At 39.7% G+C, this 17,050-nt stretch overlaps 1 protein-coding gene across 10 annotated transcripts in view; it reads left to right on the top strand.

The window, feature by feature from the left end:
* Positions 1-17,050, top strand: part of ASPH (aspartate beta-hydroxylase) — a 200,280-nt gene that overhangs the window by 58,871 nt on the left and 124,359 nt on the right. For 6 of the 10 annotated variants that reach the window (XM_028533532.2, XM_036031148.1, XM_036031147.1 and 3 more), the window contains 7 exons: positions 4,443-4,535; positions 7,569-7,643; positions 11,468-11,590; positions 14,319-14,351; positions 15,373-15,429; positions 15,932-15,982; positions 16,427-16,459. In XM_028533532.2, the coding sequence (XP_028389333.1) occupies positions 4,443-4,535; positions 7,569-7,643; positions 11,468-11,590; positions 14,319-14,351; positions 15,373-15,429; positions 15,932-15,982; positions 16,427-16,459 (465 nt within the window). The remainder of the gene's footprint in view (positions 1-4,442; positions 4,536-7,568; positions 7,644-11,467; positions 11,591-14,318; positions 14,352-15,372; positions 15,430-15,931; positions 15,983-16,426; positions 16,460-17,050) is intronic. The other 4 variants (XM_036031149.1, XM_036031158.1, XM_036031152.1 and 1 more) reach the window with 3 other exon arrangements.

The raw sequence follows: 17,050 nt of genomic DNA, 5'->3' as shown, positions 1-17,050 counted from the left end.
GACTATCTGTCTGCTCTCCATGTCTGTGGGAACCAAAGCTGTAGCACTGGTAGTGGGCTTGAGGGGGGACTCAAGTGGAATTTGAAGGCAGCCGTCTTGGTCCGTGTGCCCGAGCTTCTTACACATCATCTTGTGTTGTAAGATGTTACACTGAGTCCACCCCATTCCAGTCTTTGGGGAATCCTTTCATTGGTCTTAAAAGCAGCTTCTAAAAGGAACCTTTTCGAAGTGTTCGATTTGTTTGGGATTTATATCATCCTCCCTCTGAAATCTGTCCATCCTGAGTTGTGTGAAGATGCTTTGAATCTGGGATTCTTACTGTGTATCATGGGGCAGCTTAGTGCCAGGCTGCTGTCAGGATACCTGCTGACTTATGTATTTGCTGATTATACAAGCCAGGAGCAACGGCAGGATATTTTTCCAGTTTCATGGACAGAGTAGTGTTATTCTTGGGGTATATTGCTTTAAACTGTTAGACTCCTTGCATTTAAAGCAGTAGCAGAACTGAGCATCTCCCCTTCATAAATCAGCAGCTGGAGTAACTTGGGTAGGTAAGGTCAACATTTTTACCAGTCTGCATACCACTGATGAGGAAACCAAAGATTGACCAAGTTTAAAAATGTCTTAGCCTCTTCTGGGCTTAAGTGTATGAAATCATATAAAACATACTGCTGTTTATAATTCCCAGATTTTGTAAGGAAAGGCTGTCTTTTCTTATCAGTCAGTGCCTCTCCCTAAGGGCCTGGCACTCCCTGTCTCACTGTTCCCCAAACCGTCTTCCTGTCCCATGTACTCTTCACTGTCTAGTGTTTCATCACATTGTGTCCTCTCTGTGGGAGGTAAGGGTTTTGCATGTTTGTTTTCTGTAGAATAGTGCCTTGCCTTACTTAGCAGGTGCTAAATGTATATTGAGTGAATGAATGCAATATGCAAAAGACAGTATTTTAAACTATGCCGTATATATGGGGGAAAGGTGCATTTATCCTTTTTCTTGTAGTCAGTGGATTTGGGTAGTAGTGAATGAGCCAGTATTGGGCCTGGGTCATTGTGCCATTCAACTTTGTTATGAATGATTGATTTAAAGTGCTCATTTCATTTACTTTTCATAACTTCTTCCATTTTTTCATTAAAGTTAGAGGATAAATTAGATTTTCTTAAATACAAACATTGTAAAATTTTTCTTAATTTATCTGTTATGCTGAAAAAATAAAACTGAGATATGTTTAAGGGAATTAATTTATTTTCTAAATCATATAGTGGTCCTGACCATTGTGGCTATGTGGTTGGGGGTCATGCCGCAAAATGAAAGGTTGCTGGTTCGATACCTGGTCTGGGCACGTGCTTGAGTTACAGCTTTGGTCCCTGGTTGGGGCGTGTGTGAGAGGCAACCAATTGATGTTCCTCTTGCACATCAGTGTTTCTTTCCCTCTCTTTTCCCTTCCGTCCCATGTCTCTAAAAAATAAATAAAGTCTTTAAAATCATGCAGGGCTGTGGTTGACTCACAATATTTGTTCAACTCTAGATAATTACTGTCCAGCAATTATGGCCATCCTGTTCCTCTCACCAGTTTAGGAATAGAAGCGGGTTCTGGTTTTGACTATTAAAATTGAAAGGGAAGACTGCTGGAGGCTTCTCGGAGAGATTTCCTCAAGCCTAAGAAAGAAGAAGAACAAGCAGAAAGCAAGATGTCCTTTGCTTCTGGACATTGTCTTGTCCAAAATGATGCAGCCAGCGCTGAGCAAGCCAGTCTGCCTCCCACTTCTCAGCTTGGGTGATAAAGCTCCTTCCTGCTCATGCCTGTGTGAGCTGGTGTTCTACAGCAGTGCAGTGCAGTCACTGCAACATCAGAACTGATACATTCCTTTCATAATGTGATTTTGAGAGTTTCAGTGCTCCACCCTTGCCATGTGTGCCTCATAATAAACCTAATTGGAAAAAACTTGGCTTTGATTGTGAATTGACTTTATATGTATTTAGTTTTCTTGTTTAACTTTTGCTTACTTTTTGTCTAAAATCTTATATGAGACTTCATGGTTTACCCCAGTTCTCTGAAGAGCACTTATTTGTGGACTGACATGAACTTGGGTAGCAACAAATAAATATTGGTAAATAAATCAATCAAAACACTAGGGTGAATTCTTCCATTTGGGTTGTCGAAGCAGTAAGAATTAGTCTAGAATGTGTGTGTGTTAAATTTTAGGAAGTGGAGTATGTAGGTTCAGGGAAGGAGATGTGTTAATATGATGCTCAGCTTTTTTTGGTGTTTACAGTATTATTTGTTTTTTGTGCGGAGTTCACCTCTGCAAAATAACGATCAGTTATCAGTAAATTTACAGTTCATCTGCCACACTGGACAGAAAAGAAAACTGCTCTGTATTTTCTCTTATTATATGCTTTCTTCCTCCTGTCATTTTTCACATTTTACAATCTCAATTTTAGAGGCAAATAACTCCCAGTTGATTTAGAGAAAGCCTACTTGAGGGGCATTTTATGTCTGAATATTGATGTACTAGTAGTTTTCGAACATTTTCACCAAAAACATGTTTTTTCCAATGAAACTTTTCTCAAAACTGTTAAGAGGGGGATTTATGGCTATTCATATATTTGGTGGGAAGATTTTATTGCTTATTGAACTTTTGGAACACAATTTGGAAACCTACCACATATGAGATTAGTGAGGAATCACCCTGTAATGTTTCATTCAAACACAGATACTTCTGAGGGTAAAATAGTTGTACCAGGACAATCAGCTGGGGCTGTCCCCAGCAAACTAGGGTCATGCTGTACTGGTGGTTGCTGAGCACAGGTGTGAATCTATTTGGCAAGCAGTAGTAGGGAAATCTCTACGATTCCCTGTTCCCACATTTACAGCCTCTGTAGTGCAGCTAAAGAGCCTGCCACTACAGGGAATTTCTGTAGCCCTTTGTAAGTCACACTACTGTCAGTCTTCAGCCCTTCAGAAGGTGTTCACTGAGCACCTGCTAAGTGCCAAGTGTTTTCTGAAGTGCTGAGACAATGGTAAGTTATATGATTCTGAAGATTCTTAAGGTTTCTGCTATTTACTTAGCAGTGAATAGTTCCATACTTGTAACATTTGGGAGATGTAAGAATGATAAAGTGGAATACTACACGGGAGCTTTTAACCTGCATTTGGCATTTAAAATATGATGTATTTTAATAGGCCCTCATCTTCACCCGCCTCTTCCCCAACCCCTGAAAATGAACTGTGGTTAACGTCTGTGGGTATTTGTGTATATTCCCTTTGGAACTTGTTTTATAGTGAGAAGTCACTTTCATTTTAGGGATAAAATACAGCTGTATTTTGTTTGTTTTACTGGTGTTCCGCTTTTTTACGTGAGTTGTGTTGAAAACAACCAGAGGAAATAAAGTGATGAGGTGTGGTCCTGTGTGTCTCTGTCTCAGTCTCTAGGGTTTGGGAAGTGAGACTGCATTTTGTGAATGAGAGAATAATGAAGGTGTAAAAAGAAAAGGGAATGATAAGGAAAAATACAAAGAATCAAAAAAGAAGAGTAAAAGACATCGAAATGAGAATTTCCTATGCTACAATAGTATATGTACATTAAGAGTTTATAAAGGTGCTTGAGATTAGAAAAATGCCTCCTGGTTCTGTCTTGGCTTTTCTGCTCCAGACTGTAGACATGCGCAACATCCTCCCTTCAGTGGCAGCTGTTGGCGGTCACTCCCAACAGGCCCCCCGAGGAGCCCCGGGTTCCGTGTGCGGGAGCCGCAGACTCCTGAACCAGCTGGTTTAGCCTTCTAAGTAGTTGCAGTTAATGGAGGATATGTTTTATTGTTCCACCTATAAAGTACCAAAGAACTGATTCAGTTGAACATATTTTAGACCGGTGTTGACTTTAAAATCAACTTTCATGTTAAATTACCCTAAAGTTTTATTTTCCTTAAGACATAAAAAACTTTTTTATCTGTATCTTTTAGCTCTTATGGAATAATGTGACTGCTTGTGTTACCGTATAAATAATATATAAATTAAAATTAGTGTTCTCATAAAAAACAGTAGAAATTCAAGTATATTTTAGTTGTCTTTGCTGAATTCAGTACTCAAGAACTAGAAATTCAAGACGTTAACCATTAATGAACACAGCTTGAACTCATACTGAAGTGCTTTTGGCAATTTCAGACATAACATTGTATTTTAGAGATTTGCAAACATTTAAACAATGATATTTTTTACCTGAAAGGTTAACTTAGGTAAAGAGAGGTTAAAGGCCCAGGTGAAGCTAAAGAACCAACTATTTTCCTACTTCAGTTTTTAAACTTAACTGTTTTCATGTAGTATAAACTCTTATAAACTTTGAATTACTTGCACAATTGATAAAGTGTTTAAAAATATTATTTGTCCTGGTCTAACTTGTCAAGAAAGAGAAAAATATGTAAGTTAACTTTGTGAATAAAAATGCAGGCCTTAAAGAAAGATCTCCTTCAAGGCCAACAGTGGGACCAGAAGAGGCTGAGGCACACGCTTGGCTGAAGGCACAGGCTCCTGAGGGGTCAGGTAAGCTTTCCTGTAGTTGTGACTGGGTGCATCGGCCTGGCAGGTGTTCCAGCTTCCAGTTTCCAGGATCATGTTCCACCCATAATTTGTTGGCAGTATTTACAGAATTGTGAAATCCTTTTTCTTCTCTTCTGGAATTTTATGATAAACGTAATTCTTTTCTAGTAAAAATTTACACAGGATGATTTTAATTTCTGAGATCAAGAGTCAAAACCACAGCCCTGCCCAGGGTGGCTCAGTTGGTTGGAGCATTGTCCTCTAAACTGAAAGGTCACAGGGTCAATTCCTGGTCAGAGCACATGCCTAGGTTGTAGGTTTGGTCCCTGGTCAGAGTGGTGGAGAGGGAACCTATCAGTGTTTCTGTCTTTCAACATTGATGTTTCTCTTCCTCTTCTTTTCCCTCCCTTCCTCTCTCCAAAACCAGTAAGCATGTCCTTGAGTGAGAATCAAAAAAAAAAGAAAGAAGGCACACATAGATGGTTGCTCAGTGCCTAAGATCACACAGTTAGGAACGTTGTGAACTGTGTTTCTTGATTCCAGTTCCAGGACTGCTATACCTTATCACCTGGCTAGTGAAGTTAGATTGTACACTAGCTGTCATCATTTCTCACGTTATTCAGTAGAGTAGGTCTACTGAGTTCCTAGTCTAATGAGTCTCCTTTCTGCATCAAAAGGCTTCTCTGACCTCCAGGTATCTGTGAAGCCTTTTTTACATATTCATTAATTGGTTCCCAGATCAATTCAAGTATCTTTTTAGTCACCCAAGGGCCTGTGACCCATGGAATAACAACTCCTGAAATCTCTTAACAACTTGATAAATGAATTTGAATCCATTACTATTATTTCCTGTTTGTGCTGAGATATCTATTACAAAGTACTATTTAATTTCTATACATTTTCACTTTTACTTAGATGTCAAATACCAGTATTTGGTTTTATTTTGCCATCTAGTGGAAATACTATGTATGACATCACATATTTAATAGCAACTTAAATTCTGGATCCAATGGGTTCTTTGGCTGATTTTATCATTTTGATGAGTAATACTTGATTTTCCTTCCTTTCTTTTAAGATCAGTATGTTGATTTGATTTTTAAATTTGTTCAAGTCATAATCCTGGGAGATATCTGCCCTCTTCCTCCCATTCCTGTAGAAGTGCTATAAGCATGCCATGGCAAGAGTGATTTTTTTAAGACATAATTTAAATGTGTTCAGATTTAGCATCTTAGATTTTACTTCATGTTAAATAAGTTTATAATTAATTTTTTCAAAGTTAGTAGCTACTCTGTAATGTACTATTCACTTTCACTTTTTAAATTTTTTTTGTTAATATTAGTCTATGTATATTACTGATAACTTTTACTCCTAAATCTATGAGTTTATTATCACCTCCTATCCTTTTGAACTTCTTGGCAATATTTGGCTTAGTTTAAATGTTGCCTTTTTAACCTTTCTCTAACCTGACTTAGCTTCTCCCTCTTCTCTAGCTACCACTTGTTCCATAAACATAGGTACACACCTCTCATTAAAACACGGTAAAATAATCCCCCCTTTTTATCCCTAGAGTCTTTTCGTTCTGCTTTCCAGTCCCCCTCCTTGCTGTACTAGCCAGACTTCTGAAAGAAGAATCTGGAGTTGCTTTTTTGCTTTGTTTTCCAATCTTTCACTCACCTCAGTCTGGCCTCTGCCTCTGCCTGTCCTCCAGGGGCAAGCAGGGGTGTCACAGGATCAGTGGACCACTTAAACAGCCTGCTGCACCCCCAAGTTCCAGTGGTGCTGAAGCAGAGGAGTCTGGAGGGGCATGTGAGGGCTGGATGGTGGAGGTCTTGTATTCTGTTCCAGAGAGCTTGGATTTTCATAGCTTCTGGCAAAGGAAGCCATGAAAAGGTTAAGCAAAGGAGCAGAGTGCCACTCGCCACTTCTCCTTACTCCACGATGTTCTCTGAAAGCTGTAAAACTGGGGATCCAGTTAGGAAGCTGTTGTGGGCACTGGGAGAGATGATGAGGGAAGAATAGAGATTGGTAGGCTCTACTGTGATTATAAGAGACACTGTATTTAAAAATGGTTTGCGAAATATAAACATCTACACAAATAGGCACTTATTTTTGTGCTTCAGAAATGGTTTTGTAGTGTGACTAGCAAAATAGAGTCTTGAACTTTTACCTATATGAAGTTCCAATAAACTTAACTGTTTTTGTCATTGAAAATTAGCCAATGTCACTAGCGCTGCTTCTATTTACTGAATATAGATGATATTCGTTAGAACATTTATAGTAGTGCTAGTGAGTCATAGCTTCCGGTTTGTTGTGTGATGTTGCAATATACTTGATAATCCGATAAGCACCAAAGTGGTGTCGGAATCTCATTGCTAATGCTCACTTTTATAATGAACATCTTGGATCTCTGAACTCACTGTCACGTCAGATGGGGTTCTCCAAAGCTGAAAGGACGGTCACTTACGAAGTAAGGTCTACTCATGATTCCTGGCAACTTCTGGGAGTGGGCAGCCCCCCGAGACCATCGCAGTTCCCACACCAGCCGGGGCCGGTCTCCTGACTGTCGGGGAGACATATACATTAATGTATACCGCATTGACTGTGTACGCTAATGTATACTGACCTTGTCTTACACATTTTTATCTTTATTTCCCTGCACTTTTCTTTCTGAAAGCTTTGCCTTCCCCCCTTTCTTTATTCTATCATTAGTGTGGATTTTGTTCATTACAAACTAAAATAATTTTGCTCTGAGTAAGGTATTTTTTTAAAGAAAAATCTGAAACCAAATTAGACTTCCTATTTTAAAATCTTATGAAGTCTTTTAAAATTTATATCTGCTGTCAAAGTAAAATCAATTTTAAATATCTACCGTATTTGCCAACATAGGGGGAAAAAAGCAGTCAACCAATATGAAAAGTATGCATAGTCAATTAGCCCGATATATTTATTTGACTGTATACACATGGATTCCATATATCAGGTTCTACACTGATGTCTAGATCTTTCCTACTTAGTTATGTTTTGTAATTATTTTAGGACCTCAGCATATCGAAGATGAAATACAAGATGAAATTCATTCCCCTCTGCATGAAACAGTATACACAGAACATGGTATGAATTAAAATCTGTTTTTTAATGCATTACTAACATAATGAAATGATTGAATGACTTGAACATTATTTTAAAATTTAAATAATAATTGGGTTTTTAAGTTATTGAAAAATATTTTTGATATTTTTTCAATAATTTGATACCACTGAACTTGCTTTACCCCACCTTACTGTTAAGGAACTTCCTGCTTACACCTAAGAAAGAAATGGTAGGAATACGTGGGAATAAACAAGTGGAGACCAATGGCACATCAAGAACAGATGGTGGGGGCAGGGAGCAAGGAAATAGGACACAGCCAGCTCGCTGTTGCTGTCGGGGCTTTTGGGTATGGTCACTGACTGTCATAGTTCCCTGCTTGGTGGGTTGCACAGCATGGTGGGCAGCTTTGAATTAGGTGGGCCGTGTTACCAGAGAGGAAATAAACACTTTCCCAGTGCTTATATCTAAAAACTTTCTAATGTGAACTTCTGTACAGAAAATAGGAAATGATACTCGAGAAACCAGTGTTTTAGGATTTTGTGAGACTGGTTCTTGAGGCATCCCTTGGTCAAAGCAGAGAGTAAACCCCCCAATGTAACTCACAAAGAGATTTTGAAGGGGCAGAACATATGATAGCCTGGTAATTCCAATGGTTTGTTTCGAGCAAAAGGTAATCCTAAAAGAAAAAAAAATAGTTTCTTTAAAGCAAACAATTCTCCTCATTTAAATCTCGTTTTGGCAGGCCTAGTAAACTGTCCTTTTCAGTCAGATGTTTGGGGGTTAAGGGTAGAGCACCCCATCTGGCTCCCTCAGTGCTGGTTGGGAGACGAGCCCTTGATGAGCTATAGGTCTTTGCCATTGGCTGCCAGGACTCCAGGAGCCTGTGTCCTTTCATTACTGGTTTCGTCTCAGCTAGGAAAGTGCACCTGCGTGTGCATCTGCCTTTTCTGCATCTCGATTTAGACAAGGAGGATGCAGTCAGAGTAAGTGATTTTGACATAATGAGGTAAGGGCTATGATGATGAAACACAGGATGCCGTGTGGGGCCTGCTCACGTCATGAGGTTAGTTTAGCTTCCTGAGGAAGTGATGTTTTGATTTAGGAGCTGAACGTGGTGTAGTGCCTTGCCAGGAACGTGTTGTCAGCAGGTATTTTAAGTAAAGGACATACGTGAAGAAAGTCCACAGGCTAAAGTGGATCACAGAGGAGTTTAGGGTGGCTGGCACATGGGGGACGTAGGTGGAAAGCGATGTGGGGAGAATATTTTTGCTTGATTCTAAGTCACTGGAACCATCGGAGGGTGTTGAGTGTTGTGCACTGTCTGCAGCGCGAAGAGTGGGTGGGAGGGACGTCAGAGGGGAGGTGGTACTGGTGGCTCAAAGGTGGGGAGGGAGAAAGTAGAAAGGCTCGGTAGACATTGAGGTGGGCAGATGTAGGAATTCAGACGGGAGAGGGAGAAATCAAGTCTAGCCCCTGTGTTTTTGACACAAGCCTGCATCTTGGAGCTGTTCTGGTCATTATCAAGACTTTCTCCTTAGAAGATCGCAGAGGCCATGGCTTTAAATGTTACTTGTATCACTTTTGAATATATGTCTGCAGCCCTGATCTCTCATCTGAGCTCCTGGTTTATCCAGGTGCATACTTACCTCCATTTGTGTGTTTTTTGTGTGTATCTTAGATTTAAATTGCACCTAAAGCTGAATTCCTGATTCCTCTCCATCTCACAGCTCTCCTGCTGCTGCGTTCCATCCTAATATGTATTTGCTCTTATTTCAGTCTTACATTTTAGTTAATGGTCTCCTTATCCACTCAGTTGCCTCAGCTAAAAACCTGTGAGTCTTCCTTGATTTCCCTCTGCTCTTCTCCCCCCACATATAACCCATGAGCAGGTCCTGTCGACTTTGCCTCCAGCACGTGTCTGGACTCTGCAGCGTGTCAGACGTCACCGCCGCCTCTGGCCGTGACCACTTTGGTGGTATCCCGCTGGGTTCCTGTTTCCATCCGTGCTCCTCTGCTCCCTGTGTTCGATGGGGCCTGGCCAGCTGTGCTCATCTGGGCCTGGCCTCTCTCTCGCCTCAGTCACTTTCCCTAGCCCAACTGCCCTTCTCTTCCTGGTCATTGCAAACCTATCCCTGCCTTGGGCCTTTGCACTTGTTACATCTTGTGCTGGGGTGCGAGGGGGTGGTGTGAAAGAGAGAGACAGAGAGATCCAGTTTCCTGCCTTAGCAGACCAGACGTGGCCTCCCAAACCACTGTCTCTGAAGTAGACTCTCTTCCCCATCACTCTGTGTTTCATTGTTGGGGTCGAGTTTCCAGCTACCATCTTATAGCTGTGTCTTAAGAGTCTCTCATGGCCTTCATCTTTCAAAGTGGGGTGCCGTGGCTGCAGAGGGCTCAGCAGTGCCCTGAGTCTAGTGAGCCCTGAGGATGCTGGTTTTTTTTACATCAGACTGTCACTGTCAGGGCGGTGGACACTCACGGATCGTGGATGAGGTTTGGCTGAGAGAGGTAAATCCTGCTCATGTAAAAAGCATCCAATTATACTGGATAAAATGAGAGAAAGGGAAAGGAATATGGTAGTAAGATAAAGAATCATGAAATTACTGACAGGAATGAGAATCAGTAATTGATATCCTGAGCAACAAAATCCTGAAATGAGGAAAAACAATATAGCAGGCTATGATGAGAATGCAGAAAACATAAACAGCATTGATATAAATGGGCCTACATAATTCAGTAAGTCCTGAGAGCCTCACCATGCCTCATTAATAGTAACAAGGGTCATCTTGCAGTCTTGGGGTAGAGTTCTATAGCAGTAGAAGTAGTAGTATTGTTGTTACTGTGATGAGCATGATGTTTGAAGTGATAACAATAGTACAACAACAAAAATAACAACAACACTTAAATACTGTGGACCAGGCATCTTTCTAAGTGCTTTGATCCTTATAACAATGCTATGAGTAGGTACTCTTATTTCCTTTTTATGAAAGAGAAATTTTAGGCACAAAGGAGTTAAGTAACTTGCTCAGGGTGGCACAGCTGGTGTGGAAGAACCTAAATCTGGGACCATACATTCCAGACCCCACGCCCCTAACCACCATACCACACTGCACAGCTAAGTCTGGTTCACTGGAGCTCTCTGGTGAGAGTGAGAGCATTACATACAGGACATACTCTGCTTGAAGCCACATCAAGGTACACTGGGGAGAATTCTTTCATACCACAGTGACCATCTATATCGTGTTGCACTGGAATAAGACAGCATTTCCAACAGCTACACGAAAGAACAATTCAGTATATGATAAAAGCCTTAGAAAAGGACACAGGCATCTTTGCAATACTTAAAGACTATAACATAGGAACCTTTAGAAACAAAGTATAATCCAGGAGACCGAATACAGATGATCTAACATACGGTTTAGGCAGGTGGCTGCCCATTGCAATACAATATGAATGCAGAGTTATTTAAAATTGTTACATGGAATTTTATGTGAATTCTCAATGAAAGGTCACTGAGTAACTTTCTCTTTGATCTAATTAAAGAGAAAAATATATTAATATTTATGAATTCACTTATTTATTCATTAAATATTTATTGGGCACTTCTTATGGTGGGCATGGCCCTGGGTGCTGGGCATACGTAGTGAACAAAAAATATGAGGCTCTTCACCTTACTGGGTTCGTGATCTTGTGAGAGAAGACCTACCCACCCCCAGCAGGTGGGCCAGCACTTGGCCAGAGTGAGAACAGAGCTTCAGAGTGGGCACCAGCATGTGCAGTGTCTGGTGGCTGCTGTGAAGCCCCTGCTGTACACCTGTGCCTCTTTGTTCATTGTCATTTCCAAGGAGAAGACTTACAAGAGGAGGATGGACCAACAAGAGAACAGCAACCAGAAGATGATGATTTCCTTGTAGGAAGTGATATGGATGATAGATTTGAGTCCCTGGAAACTGGAACACTTCAGGAAGGTAGGACATTTTTTGTTTTTTTGGCTTTCAGAATAAAATACAATAGGCAATGTGTAATTAAAATTACTGAAGTTTTTCTTTAACATCTTTAAAGCCAATATTTAACTTTTATGTACAGTTTTTTAAGTTGAAGCTAAAATTTTCAACTGAAATGTTTTTTCCCCTAAAATAAATAGATATCCTAATTTTGATTGAAAGCATTTTTAGGGAAACTCAGAACATATAAATTTCTTATATAATGTAAGTGAAATAAATACTTTAGCCCATTATTTTATTGTTCTCTCTAGAGTGCCATGGGTTATAAAAAATTCAAGCAACTGATAAAATATTTGCTTGATAACCTATCACAGGCTCTTGTTCTGCTATAAACTCTGTAACTACAGTGAGTGGAACACAATTCTTAGACTTTATACTAGGGGTTGGCAGACTTTTTCTGTAAACAGCCAGAAGGTCGATACTTTGGTCTTTGCAGAGCACGTAGCCTCGGTCGGAGCCGTCCAGCCCTGCCGCCGCAGTGCAGACACAACCCTGGATGATTCTGGAGTGGGTATCTATGACGGTGTTGCGGTAGAGGTTTATCACAAAACCAGGAGGCAGGATTGATCTGGGCTATAGGCCATAGTTGACATTTCTTCTGTTTCAGTGTTTTATTTTATTAATTTATTTTTAAAGATTTTATTTATATATTTTTAGGGAGGGGAAGGGAGGAAGAAAGGGGGAGAGAGGAACATCAATGTATGAAGGAGACATCCATTGGTTGCCTCTCGTATGCTGCCAACCATGGACCTGGTTCTCAACCCAGGCACACACCCTGACGGGTAATCGAACTGGTGGCATTTTGGTTTGCAGGAGGACACCCAACCCACTGAGCAATACCAGTCAGGGCTATTTTTTAAAAAAAATTTTAAATTAAGTTCATTGGGGTGACATCCATTAATAAATATACAGATTTCAAGTGTACAGTTCTTTCTATAATACGTCATCTGTATATTGCATTTGTATTGTGTGCCCACGACCCAAAGTCAAATCTTCCTCTGTCACCATGTATTTGACCCCCTTTACCCATTACTACCCCCGTCTCCATCTCCCATCCCTCTGGTACCCACCACATTGTGGTCTGGGTCTGCGAGTTTCTGTTTTTCTTACTCATTTGTTGTCTTCAGTTTTATATCCCACATGAGTAAAATCATATGGTTCTTGACTCTTTCTCTCTGACTTACTTTGCTTAGCATGATCCTCTCAAGATCCTCCTATGTTGTTACAGATGATATATGTTATCTTTTCTTACGACCTATTAGTGTATAGGTGCCACATCTTCTTTAGCCAGCCATCTGTCAAGGGCCACTGTGAATAAGGCTGCAGCAAACATGGGGTCTTCTGGGTACCTGTGTGTCAGTTGAGTAGTTTACCTGGGATCATGTGTAATAGCCAAGTTATAGTTATTGACTATTGATATACAGAAAGGCAGTTTTTTGTGATAAAAACTCTTTATATATTTTGTGCTCTGCTCTGCTTTAATATGAGACTACCATGATTATTAAAAGCCCTGTTAAATAAGTACAAATGCTCTCTTCTTATGATATCTCTCTTTTGTTAAAATAGTCCTTTAAGACCTTGATGAATTCTTAGAAGATTTTAAGCTGCAAGTTTTGTACTCTGATTAATTTATGTCATTTTATTTAAAATACGCATATGTAAGTGATAATTTTATATTTAAAATGAATACTAATGCAACATTCTTTTGAAGGTGCATGTTTCATTTTTAAAGAGTCATAAAAGAAAATGAGCCTGTGTGGAAGCTGGGGAAAGGTTAACCACATCACACAACACGTCCCACCCCATCGTGATGATCAGTCCTTGGCAGAGTTGCCCCAGGACCCGTGTAGCAACACGGCACCACAGGCCACACAGGATCTAGACCAGAGGTCCTTGGCAGGGCTCAGGGATTAGCTAAGTCTAAACCAAGTTCAGAGAAATAGACAGAGCTATGAGAAACAGGCAGTAGGTCAGCCCACAGTGCCCGTAAAGGTAGAAAGGTCCTGGGCCATAGGGTCGTGGATCCAGAGAGGGAACTTCTTATGAACAAGCCCACTAGGGTGACCGATAGCCCTACAAATAGTTTTGATCCTGGGCACAATGGAGATCACCTAGAGAGCTTGTAAAAGAATACGTGTGACCCACCCAAGACGAAGTGAATTGGAATGTTTAGGTACTGAGGCCCCGAAGTGGTTAACTATAAAGGTATTGCAGATGATATTACAGTGCAGCCAGCCTTGGGCAGAAGTGTGGGGAGGTTGTTTATGTGTCATGTGTCTCCACTTACATCCCACCCAGCTGTGTATTCCCAGCTGTAGGCAGGACACTTTTGTCCTGGAGAGTAGAACGCTGCAGTGGAATCTGAGGTAGATCAGAAATACACCCTTTTCTGGGTCCAGCCTTTGTCACTGTTACTCTGCCTAAATCACCCTCTCTCTAGCCCAGGCTGTGGTGTCTGTCAGCCTCGAGGGGGTGTTGAATGGATCAAAGAGAGTGTGGGAATCATTTCTAAATGTAGTTCTAGTGAAAGATAGTGTTTGGCAGACATTTAATTGATGTTTCATATTTGATTTTAATAGTTCTTTACTTTCAAAATGAAATCAATGGTAATAGGATCAGAAGATACATATACAGTATATTACATGCCACTTTATGAAATAGCAATATTGATTTAATGGTACTTTTTTTCTAGAAACTAAAGATAGTTACCATGCAGAAGAGACAGGTAAGATTTCAATTTAATATTCTTTTTTTGATTAGAATGGGTCTTTTACTATAAAAGGGCATTGAGAGAGAAAACATTATCTATCATCCTTTATTAATAATACATTATACTTAATATGTTAAATATATAATATATACTTAATGATTGTTTTGTACAGTAGATCATAGATATGTGTGTATGCATACATATTTACATCTTTGTATAGTTTTTGTGATTTTGAAGTTTCCTTTCTGAGGATAAGTGCCTAGTAGTGGAATTACTAGGTCAAAGACACAGTGGAATTTCACATTTTGTGCTCTTAAATTACAGAGTCAGTGAAAGGTCAGCATTATGTATTGCCCCATGCATGTGTCCCCAGAAGGCATGGCTGCACTGAGGACGGACACATCGTCTCTCAGGATGAGCCTATGCTGTTGTCCAGTTTCCTCCCAGTGCTGGAGTGGGTCCTTCTTTCTGTGCTGAGGGACCACGTGATATTGACGGCTGACATTCAGCAGCCATACCATTTCAACAGTGTGTATCTGCAAACACCAAACTTACGTTGCAGCCTGGGAGTACTCGGGTACTGAGTCCAAGTGAGGGGCTGGAAATGGGGTGTGTTCTGGCTCAAGCTCCGTGGCAGGCGCTGGCTGAGTTGATGGGAGGAGGGCTCCCTGCGCTGCTCTTTCTGTCTGTCTGTCTGTCTCCCTCTGTCTTTGGGGAATTTAATATAGGATGTATTCTGTTTTTGTGTCGATCCATCCTATTTTGTTTTCTGAATATAGTTGAATTTGCATAAGCTAAATAGGCATATGGCTTCACTATTTTGTAGTGGGGACTGTCTTATTCATCTTTGCATTAAGCATTTAGCACAGGTAGTACCTGTTTGTTCCATGAGTGAAGGTGAGTTTGAGCATCAGTAGGATTCAATTTTACATTTCTATCATTACTGTAAATTTTGCTGTTCCTGTTTTGAATATCAAGCATAATTCTTCTTCCTTGATATATATTTGTAATTTTCTAATTATTTCCTAATTTATAGCTTCACAGGTCTATAATCAGGATACAGAAGATATGATGTATAAACAGGAAGATTCAGGTTTGTGATGTGTTTTTATTCGAGATCTGTGGCCAAGGCCATTTTATCCCTGGGTGAATGGTTGATTCTGACTGAATGGAGTACTGTTTATGACACTCATAATATTTGTGGTTTCTTGGGTAGTTATAGAAATTTCTGGATATAGTTGAATGTTATAGGGGGAAATGAGGAAAAGAGGAGCTTTGCTTCTCAGATCCCCATTGGGATGCTGGTCTTCACAGACCAGACCAGAAGGAAATTTGGAAATGAGCGAGGCAGAAGGATGGGGTCGAGTCCGACTGGGCACAATGGTGGTACTGGCCCTTCTTGTCCTTTGGCTTAGACAGCAAATTATAGAACTTTATTAATCTTAAATTTTGTTAAGTGATAATGATAATATCTATCTTATACAGTTGTAAAGATTAGGATTTATTTTATAAATAATTTCAGAATGATGTCTAGTAATATGTTTGTTTTTTTCTTGGTTGACAAAGGGATATATATTTTTTTTCTTTTTTTTCAGATTCCAGTGAACCAGTAATAGATGATGATGAAAGAACATACCACGATGCAGGTATTAGATGAGTATTTTCACTAGATTTTAAACATTACTGAAGATTTACAGTTGCAATGCTTCATTAACATGGTGATTTTTATTTTCAAGGAGACCAAGAAGTAATCTTAACACCTAATATAAAACTTTGTAACAATATTTCATTATTAAAAATATATGAGGCTTTCATATTTCACCTCATCCACCACTGGCTCTACAGAAAACAGAATATTAGTTCCTAACTCTTCTTTTGTGTATCTTGCTTTATGCCAGTTTGAGGAATTTGCATGGAAATAATTTTCCTGCCCTTTCCTCTAGTGTTTTTAGGCAGAGACATTATTCATTGACTGTGCAAACATTAATATTTAAAGAAATAGAATTCTGTATTTGAGATTGTGTTTTTTAGCTAAGAAATTATACACAACTTAACTAATACTTATTTTTATCCTATTCTTTTTTCTGCAGATGATGTAACATACCAAGACCATGATCAACAAGGTGTGAGATGCTTCTTAAACTTAAGCCACCTACTTGTTTTAAAATATTCTCATAGTTCGACTGTATTTTATAGAGGATAACATTTTAAGCTGCAAAATCATAACTTAAAACATCCAACTGAATTGTAGTTTTCAAGGAATTTACTGGCGGATATTGTTTACCTATTTCATTGGTTTGCCATTACCTAAATAATTCCTTAAACTTATTGCAAGCTGCCTTAGGAAGCAGTTAAGAATTATTCAGGAAAACTTACCTCATTACTTTATAGGCATTGCAGTCCTTTGACTAAAATATATCTTGTGCTCAGAAAGCTATTTTAGTCCAACATCAACTACTCTAGCTGCTTCTGCAAATTTTGTCACCCACTCTGCAGTGAAGATGACTGGTCTGCCAGCGTGAGAAAGGTGCAGAAGAATCTCACTGCAGGCTTAAAGGCTGCATGGAGAAAATAGTTCTGGTAAATTTGTGCCATGAGTAGCATCAGATTCACATTTAGGTAATTATAGCTCCTTTTATTGCAGGAGCACTTCCTGTGCTGTTTTATGAAGCTTCATGGAATAGATTATATTGTTGCTACTTCCCAGATGAGAA

The sequence above is a fragment of the Phyllostomus discolor genome, chromosome 7 (assembly GCF_004126475.2).
Source record: "Phyllostomus discolor isolate MPI-MPIP mPhyDis1 chromosome 7, mPhyDis1.pri.v3, whole genome shotgun sequence".
In the NCBI taxonomy this organism is placed as follows: Eukaryota; Metazoa; Chordata; class Mammalia; order Chiroptera; family Phyllostomidae; genus Phyllostomus; species Phyllostomus discolor.
This window is presented reverse-complemented; position numbering and strand designations above follow the sequence as displayed.